At 43.4% G+C, this 10,147-nt stretch overlaps 1 protein-coding gene across 1 annotated transcript; it reads right to left on the reverse strand.

Moving 5' to 3' along the window:
* Window positions 1–1,025: 1,025 nt before the first annotated feature.
* LOC121585480 (probable 2-ketogluconate reductase) lies at window positions 1,026–8,906 on the reverse strand. Its single transcript, XM_041901824.1, has 5 exons — window positions 8,534–8,906; window positions 8,142–8,313; window positions 7,332–7,510; window positions 6,918–7,014; window positions 1,026–1,215 (listed from the first exon to the last, which is right to left on the reverse strand). Exons 1-5 carry the CDS (start codon window positions 8,904–8,906, stop codon window positions 1,173–1,175), a joined length of 864 nt encoding a protein of 287 aa, XP_041757758.1. The 3' UTR covers window positions 1,026–1,172.
* Window positions 8,907–10,147: the final 1,241 nt, after the last annotated feature.

Here is a 10,147-nt window from a genome sequence, read left to right on the forward strand (position 1 = left end):
TCTATCCAGCATTTTATTATCTACAGTGTCATAACTTATACAGAATTGTCCAGGACGGTGCTATGATTAGGTGCTTATTAATGTGGATGGGGAAGACTTCTCTGATCAGTGACACTGCTGCATTGTGGTGGCTGTGTCTCAATACGGCTTTGTGGTGGCTGTGTCTCAATACTAAATGTCTTCATTTCCTTCATCACCACTGGATAGATTTACACCATCCTTCCTTTCATGACTCCCGAGTGGCACAGTGGTCTAAGGCACTGCATCGCAGTCCTAGCTGTGCCACTAGAGATCCTGGTTCGAGTCCAGGCTCTGTCGCAGCCGGCCGCGACCAGGAGACCCATGGGCGGCGCACAATTGGTCCAGCGTCATCCAAGGTAGGGGAGGGTTTGGCCGGCAGGGATGTGGGTTTGTTTTCCACGGGGGGCCAGTATGACAAAAAAAACATGTATGCATTCACTAACTGTAAGTCGCTCTGGATAAGAGTGTCTGCTAAATGACTAAAATGTAAATGTAACGTTCTGCTAGATAAGTGATTGTGGAAGTTACGACCCTCTAAGGCAGGGGTGTCAAATAAATGTTCCCCGGGGGCCGCATTCGGACTTTTACGACCATGGTTCCCAAACTGAGGGGTCGGAGCGGGGGTCCGGCTTTTTATAAAAAAATGTAAGGGACTCAGTCCGGCTTTAAACTTACTCTTGAAAGTTGTACTAGTAGAATGCACAAGGTGCAATTTCTAAATTGGGTAGTGCATCATCAGTTCCTCTTGTCTCGTTAGTTATTGCAGACCTTAGAGAGCTATTTATAACTTGTCGAAAATGTTTGAGGCTATTCAAACCACCCATGGGCCGGATTGAACCCCCCTCGCAGGCCGGGGCCGTATGTTTGACACCCCTGCTCTAAGGCATGGCTGCTAGTTAAAACTGTCATGGAGGGTACAGGGCGATTCCTGAGGAATAGGGTGAATTTGCCCTTAGACGCTGATTTTGGTTTTACATTTTGCATTTCGCCCACTAATGGTTCAGGTTAGGATTGGGGGAAATAAGCTGATCCTAGATCTGTACCTAGGGGAAACTTATCTGACCTAAACCATGACCTCATCAGGAGGCTGGTTCTCTCCCAGTGCTGCCAGGGCGTTGGTCACCATCTTCTCCACCATTATCTGGGTCGTCTCAACGGAGTGTGTCGTTTGGAAGAGCAGCAAGGGGGTGGCCTCTGTCCAGGCAAAAACAAAACATTCATTTGTTATTTGAGGGTTATAGAGAAAGTCTACACCTCCCTTGGATTTCTTCACATTTTATTGCGTTACAAAGTGGGATTAAAATTAATTTAATTGTCATTTTTTGTCAACGATCTACACAAAATACTCTGTAATGACACAATTCTATTTATTTTTAAAAGATGAATGAAAAATAAAACACTAATATACCTTGATTAGATAAGTATTCAACCCCCCTGAGTCAATACATGTTAGAAACACCTTTGGCAGCGATTACAGCTGTGAGTGTTCTTGGGTAAGTCTCATAAGAGCTTTGCACACCTGGATTGTGCAATATTTGCCAATTATTCTTTTCAAAATTCTTCCAAGCTCTGTCAAGGTGTTGGGGATCATGGCTAGACAGCAATTTTCAAGTCTTGCCATAGATTTTTAAGGAAATTTAAGTCAAAACTGTAACTCGCCACTCAGGAACATTCACTGTCTTCTTGCAACTCGAGTGTAGATTTGGCTTTGTGTTGTATGTAGGTTATTGTCCTGCTGAAGCAGGTTTTCGTCTAGGATTTTGCCCATGCTTAGCTCCATCCCGCTTTTTTAAATCCTGACAAACTCCCCAGTCTTTGTCGATGTCAAACATACCCATAACATGATGCAGCCACCACCATGCTTGAAAATAAGGAGGCAGTGATGTGTTGTGTTGGATTTGCCCCAAACATAAGGCTTTGCAATTAGGCCAAAAAGTGTATTCCTTTGCCATGTTTTTTGCAGTATTACTTTAGTGCCTTGTCGAATACATACAGTGGGGAGAACAAGTATTTGATACACTGCCGATTTTGCAGGTTTTCCTACTTACAAAGCATGTAGAGGTCTGTAATTTTTATCATAGGTACACTTCAACTGTGAGAGACGGAATCCAGAAAATCACATTGTATGATTTTTAAGTAATTCATTTGCATTTTATTGCATGACATAAGTATTTGATACATCAGAAAAGCAGAACTTAATATTTGGTACAGAAACCTTTGTTTGCAATTACAGAGATCATATGTTTCCTGTAGGTCTTGACCAGGTTTGCATACACTGCAGCAGGGATTTTGGCCCACTCCTCCATACAGACCTTCTCCAGATCCTTCAGGTTTCGGGGCTGTCGCTGGGCAATACGGACTTTCAGCTCCCTCCAAAGATTTTCTATTGGGTTCAGGTCTGGAGACTGGCTAGGCCCCTCCAGGACCTTGAGATGCTTCTTATGGAGCCACTCCTTAGTTGCCCTGGCTGTGTGTTTTGGGTCGTTGTCATGCTGGAAGACCCAGTCACGACCCATCTTCAATGCTCTTTCTGAGGGAAGGAGGTTGTTGGCCAAGATCTCGCGATACATGGCCCCATCCATCCTCCCCTCAATACGGTGCAGTCGTCCTGTCCCCTTTGCAGAAAAGCATCCCCAAAGAATGATGTTTCCACCTCCATGCTTCACGGTTGGGATGGTGTTCTTCGGGTTGTACTCATCCTTCTTCTTCCTCCAAACACGGCGAGTGGAGTTTAGACCAAAAAGCTCTATTTTTGTCTCATCAGACCACATGACCTTCTCCCATTCCTCCTCTGGATCATCCAGATGGTCATTGACAAACTTCAGACGGGCCTGGACATGCGCTGGCTTGAGCAGGGGGACCTTGCGTGCGCTGCAGGATTTTAATCCATGACGGCGTAGTGTGCTACTAATGGTTTTCTTTGAGACTGTGGTCCCAGCTCTCTTCAGGTCATTGACCAGGTCCTGCCGTGTAGTTCTGGGCTGATCCCTCACCTTCCTCATGATCATTGATGCCCCACGAGGTGAGATCTTGCATGGAGCCCCAGACCGAGGGTGATTGACCGTCATCTTGAACTTCTCCCATTTTCTAATAATTGCGCCAACAGTTGTTGCCTTCTCACCAAGCTGCTTGCTTATTGTCCTGTAGCCCATCCCAGCCTTGTGCAGGTCTACAATTTTATCCCTGATGTCCTTACACAGCTCTCTGGTCTTGGCCATTGTGGAGAGGTTGGAGTCTGCTTGATTGAGTGTGTGGACAGGTGTCTTTTATACAGGTAACGAGTTCAAACAGGTGCAGTTAATACAGGTAATGAGTGGAGAACAGGAGGGCTTCTTTAAAAAAAACGAACAGGTCTGTGAGAGCCAGAATTCTTACTGGTTGGTAGGTGATCAAATACTTATGTCATGCAATAAAATGCAAATTAATTACTTAAAAATCATACAATGTGATTTTCTGGATTTTTGTTTTAGATTCCATCTCTCACAGTTGAAGTGTACCTATGATAAAAATTACAGACCTCTACATGCTTTGTAAGTAGGAAAACCTGCAAAATCGGCAGTGTATCAAATACTTGTTCTCTCCACTGTATACTGTATATGCATCTTTTGGAATATTTTTTATTCTGTATATTTGTATTATTCTTTTCACTGTCATTTAGGTAATTATTGTGGAGTCACTACAATGTTGTTGATCCATCCTCAGTCTTCTCCCATCACAGCCATTGAACTCTTTAGCTGTTTTAAAATCACCAATGGCCTCATAGTGACATCCCTGAGTAGTTTCCTTCCTGCCCTGCAGCTCAGTTCAGAAGGACGACTGCATCTTTGATGTGTCTGGGTGGTTTAATACATCATCCACACCATAATTATTAACTTGACCATGCTTGAAGATATATTCAATGTCTGATTTGTTATTGTTACCCATCTACCAATCAATGCACTTCTTTATGAGGCTTTCGAAAAGCTCCCTGGTCTTTATAGTTGAATCCGTGCTTGAAATACTTGACTAAGGGACCTTACAGATGTTGTATGTATGGGGGACAGAGGAAGGGGTAGTCATTCAAAAATCATGTCAACCCCTATTATTTCACACAGAGTGAGTCTTAAGCCAAATTTTACTCCTGAACTAATTGAGGCTTGCCTAAATAAAGGGGGTGAATACTTATGGAACGACTATATTTTAGTTATGCTTCTTAACAGCTTCTACCCCAAGCCATAAGACTCCTGAACATCTAATCAAATGGCTACCCAGACTATTTGCATTGCCCCCCCACCCCTCTTTTACGCTGCTGCTACTCTCTGTTTATTATCTATGCATAGTCACTTTAATAACTCTACCTACATGTACATATTACCCCAATTACCTCGACTAACCGGTGCCCCCGCACATTGACTCGGTACCGGTACCCCCTGTATATAGCCTCGCAATTGTTATTTTTACTGCTGCTCTTTAATTATTTGTTACTTTTATTTCGTATTATTTTAAATTATGTTTTTTTATGATATTTGTTTTGGTATTCTTTCTTAAATCTGCATTGTTGGTTAAGGGCTTGTAAGCATTTCACTGTAAGGTCTACACCTGTTGTATTCGGCACATGTGACAAATACAATTTTATTGTACACTGCTCAAAGAAATTAAGGGAACACTTAAATAACACATCCTAGATCTGAATGAATGAAATAATCTTATTAAATACTTTTTTCTTTACATAGTTGAATGTGCTGACAACAAAATCACACAAAAATTATCAATGGAAATCAAATTTATCAACCCATGGAGGTCTGGATTTGGAGTCACCCTCAAAATTAAAGTGGAAAACCACACTACAGGCTGATCCAACTTTGATGTAATGTCCTTAAAACAAGTCAAAATGAGGCTCAGTAGTGTGTGTGGCCTCCACGTGCCTGTATGACCTCCCTACAACGCCTGGGCATGCTCCTGATGAGGTGGCAGATGGTCTCTTAGTGGGTAAGAGCGTTGTGCCAGTAACCGAAAGGTCGCTGGTTCTAATCCCCGAGCCGACTAGGTGAAAAATCTGTCGATGTGCCCTTAAGCAAGGCACTTAACCCTAATTGCTCCTGTAAGTCGCTCTGGATAAGAGCGTCTGCTAAATGACGTAAATGTAAATGTCTCCTGAGGGATCTCCTTCCAGACCTGGACTAAAGCATCCGCCAACTCCTGGACAGTCTGTGGTGCAACGTGGCGTTGGTGGATGGAGCGAGACATGATGTCCCAGATGTGCTCAATTGGATTCAGGTCTGGGGAATGGGCGGGCCAGTCCATAGCATCAATGCCTTCCTCTTGCAGGAACTGCTGACACACTCCAGCCACATGAGGTCTAGCATTGTCTTGCATTAGGAGGAACCCAGGGCCAACCGCACCAGCATATGGTCTCACGAGGGGTCTGAGGATCTCATCTCGGTACCTAATGGCAGTCAGGCTACCTCTGGCGAGCACATGGAGGGCTGTGCGGCCCCCCAAAGAAATGCCACCCCACAGCATGACTGACCCACCGCCAAACCGGTCATGCTGGAGGATGTTGCAGGCAGCAGAACGTTCTCCACGGCGTCTCCAGACTCTGTCACGTCTGTCACATGTGCTCAGTGTGAACCTGCTTTTATCTGTGAAGAGCACAGGGCGCCAGTGGCGAATTTGCCAATCTTGGTGTTCTCTGGCAAATGCCAAACGTCCTGCACGGTGTTGGGCTGTAAGCACAACCCCCACCTGTGGACGTCGGGCCCTCATACCACCCTCATGGAGTCTGTTTCTGACCGTTTGAGCAGACACATGCACATTTGTGGCCTGCTGGAGGTCATTTTGCAGGGCTCTGGCAGTGCTCCTCCTTGCACAAAGGCGGAGGTAGCGGTCCTGCTGCTGGGTTGTTGCCCTCCTATGGCCTCCTCCACGTCTCCTGATGTACTGGCCTGTCTCCTGGTAGCGCCTCCATGCTCTGGACACTACGCTGACAGACACAGCAAACCTTCTTGCCACAGCTCGCATTGATGTGCCATCCTGGATGAGCTGCACTACCTGAGCCACTTGTGTGGGTTGTAGACTCCGTCTCATGCTACCACTAGAGTGAAAGCACCGCCAGCATTCAAAAGTGACCAAAACATCAGCCAGGAAGCATAGGAACTGAGAAGTGGTCTGTGGTCACCACCTGCAGAACCACTCCTTTATTGGGGGTGTCTTGCTAATTGCCTATAATTTCCACTTGTTGTCTATTCCATTTGCACAACAGCATGTGAAATGTATTGTCAATCAGTGTTGCTTCCTAAGTGGACAGTTTGATTTCACAGAAGTGTGATTGACTTGGAGTTACATTGTGTTGTTTAAGTGTTCCCTTTATTTTTTTGAGCAGTGTATTTTATTTGTATTAATTTGTTAACTTTTCACTTTGACATTATGGAGTATCTTGTGTAGCTCAATGACAATATCAGTCTAACATTGGTAGGGGTTCAGGGTATCAGTCTTACATTGGTAGAGATTCAGGGTATCAGTCTAACATTTGTAGGGGTTCAGGGTATCAGTTTAACATTGGTAGAGATTCAGGGTATCAGTCTAACATTGGTAGAGATTCAGGGTATCAGTCTTACATTGGTAGAGATTCAGGGTATCAGTCTAACATTGGTAGAGATTCAGGGTATCAGTCTAACATTGGTAGAGGTTCAGGGTATCAGTCTTACATTGGTAGAGATGCAGGGTATCAGTCTAACATTGGTAGAGATTCAGGGTATCAGTCTAACATTGGTAGAGATTCAGGGTATCAGTCTTACATTGGTAGAGATGCAGGGTATCAGTCTAACATTGGTAGAGATTCAGGGTATCAGTCTAACATTGGTAGAGATTCAGGGTATCAGTCTTACATTGGTAGAGATTCAGGGTATCAGTCTTACATTGGTAGGGGTTCAGGATAAGTCACATCCAGTGCAGCAGCTCGGATCACTTTCTTCTGGAGGGCTTCCACCAACGCATCTTGGTCTACAACGTGGCCTGTGAAAACAAATGGCCCAATGTTTATTACGTTTGTTATGGCGAGTTAGAGTCTGATCACAATAACTTTCGGGTGAATCTAACTTGAGATCTGTGTGTGTGGCTCACATTTTGTATAATGCTCTAATTTACGTCAATGCATGATTTACGTGAAAGTTGTAAGCTCATCCGCCCATAGATCTCAAGTCAGGATTCAGTCAGTAAAGCAGAATCACTGCTTTACTGCTATGGGGACACTCAAAATGACCACCAGTGGTATAATTGACCTGAATGGGGATGCCCATTCTACTTCTTCTAATTCTATGGTCTGGTCATACCTCTACTGATGTTGATGAGAGTGCTGGTGGGTTTCATCATGGCTAGCTCCTTGGCACCGATCAGTTTCTGGGTGGCGGGTGACACGTTCACCACCACCACCATCACAAAGTCTGACTGCTGGAGCAGATCCTCCATGTTGAGGCAGTACGTCGCCCCTACTGCTCTCTCTTCCTCTTTCCTGGAAAGAAAGAAAAGAAGAAGAAAATATGAAAATAAAAGTAAAGAAATCACAACCACACTGTCTTTAGAATCACAACCACGCTGTCTTTAGAATCACAACCACACTGTCTTTAGAATCACAACCACACTGTCTTTAGAATCACAACCACACTGTCTTTAGAATCACAACCACACTGTCTTTAGAATCACAATCACACTGTCTTTAGAATCACAACCACACTGTCTTTAAAATCACAACCACACTGTCTTTAGAATCACAACCACACTGTCTTTAGAATCACAACCACATTGTCTTTAGAATAAGGAACTGGAATGCTAAAATTAAAGATGAAAGAAGTCTGTTTGGGTACCGAGTCTGTGTTACAGTGAGTTTAGAGTTAAACCCTAATTTAGTTTGAATAAGTAAATGAGTAGTAAATGAATGAACAGGGATAGCAAGAACTTGAACAGGGTGAATATGTTAGCTTTCAGCATCACACAGCAGACCAATGTCTAAACCTTAACCATAGCCATACTGCTGTCTAGAATAAGGTCCTGCTGATTTGATTTGACCTGCATTTGATGTACTTTTGATGTAAGGTGTCTTTGAGTGTTTGGAAAGTATGTAAAATAAAATGCATTACTATTACCTGCGGTTCCTATTATGATAGAGAATCTTCATATCAAATCCCTGTGCCCTCCTGGCCACCTTGTATGCTATCCTCCCCATACCGATGATGCCCAGGGTGGCCCCGCTGACATTCATACCCATGGAGCTCTCTGGCAAGTCCTCATTGTTATGGGTTAGGGAGTAATGGTGACCTGTAGGAATATGATAAGGAATAAAACGGGTTACATTCTCTCACTTTATGGGCCGGTTTCCACGACACAGATTAAGACTAGTCCTGGATTAAAAAGCACTTTAAATGGAGATTCTTCATAGAACACTCTTAGTCCAGAACTAGGTCATATGTGTCCGGGAAACTGGCCCTGTATGTTTCAATGAGAAACTACTAACTCTGAGTCTCTGACATTGGCCTACCTTCGACGATCTTCCTTGCAGACGCCAGCATCAGGCCCATCCCGATGTCGGCAGTGGCGTTGTCAACAACATGAGGGGTGTTGCACACCTTCACCCCAAAGCTGTTGATCATGGGTATGTCCAGATGGTCCACTCCCACCCCTCCGTTAACCACCACTTTGAGGTTAGGCAGAAATTGCATCAGACCTCTGTCAACCTTCAGGGCACCACCCCATACAAATACTACTTTGACCTGTTCGGACAAATTCTTCTGGTCTGGCGGGAATGTCTCGTATGGGATAATGGTGAAGTGTTTCTCAACAACAGGTGCAAAGCGTTTGTAGGTGCCTCCAGGCGCTCCGAAGGTAGTGGCCAGTATGCAGGGCTTCTCCATGTTGATCTGAATGGGAATAAATCAACCATACTGTAAGTCTATGAAGTCAACAATCAAACAATATAATTATTCTATTTATATGCTATATATATTCTAATCATTCTATCGCATTCTATTTCAATGGCATTCAACATAAAGTCTATGGAACAATAAATGGAGAAGAACGCTTTGGATATCACTATAATCCTCAATTGTTTTCACAATTGTTTCAACATTTAGAAGAATACAATAGATGAGGTATTTCAGAATGTAAATGCATTCTAACCAATTCTTATTTTCCAACGTTCTGCAGGTAAACGGCCAATCTACTGTATGTCGAGATACGTCTGCAACAGTCGGCTATCAAAGCTCAGAGGTCACTACGTAACAAAATATTCTGAAAAAACATTTGCATATGGGAAACCTCATTCAAACTGTGTGTGGTATGCATTAGTGTGTTTACATTTTGGCTTCATTACATTTTTAGGTCTAAAACATCAACATCAGACTGTCCTAAAACATCAACATCAGACTGTCCTAAAACATCATCAGACTGTCCTAAAACATCAACATCAGACTGTCCTAAAACATCAACATCAGACTTCCCTAAAACATCACCAGACTGTCCTAAAACATCAACATGAGACTGTCCTAAAACATCAGCATCAGACTGTCCTAAAACATCAGCATCAGACTGTCCTAAAACATCAGCATCAGACTGTCCTAAAACATCAGTATCAGACTGTCCTAAAACATCAACATCAGACTGTCCTAAAACATCATCATCAGACTGTCTTAAAACATCAACATCAGACTGTCCTAAAACATAATCATCAGACTGTCCTAAAACATCAGCATCGGACTGTCCTAAAACATCAACATCGGACTGTCCTAAAACATCATCAGACTGTCCTAAAACATCAACATCAGACTGTCCTAAAACATCATCAGACTGTCCTAAAACATCAACATCAGACTTCCCTAAAACATCACCAGAATGTCCTAAAACATCAACATTAGACTGTCCTAAAACATCAGCATCAGACTGTCCTAAAACATCAGCATCAGACTGTCCTAAAACATCAGCATCAGACTGTCATAAAACATCAGACTGTCATAAAACATCAACATCGGACTGTCCTAAAACAGCAACATCAAACTGTCCTAAAACATCAGCACCAGACTGTCCTAAAACATCATCACCAGACTATCCTAAAATATCCACATCCGACTGTCCTAAAACATCAACATCAGACTGTCGT

Source organism: Coregonus clupeaformis, chromosome 17 (assembly GCF_020615455.1).
Source record: "Coregonus clupeaformis isolate EN_2021a chromosome 17, ASM2061545v1, whole genome shotgun sequence".
In the NCBI taxonomy this organism is placed as follows: Eukaryota; Metazoa; Chordata; class Actinopteri; order Salmoniformes; family Salmonidae; genus Coregonus; species Coregonus clupeaformis.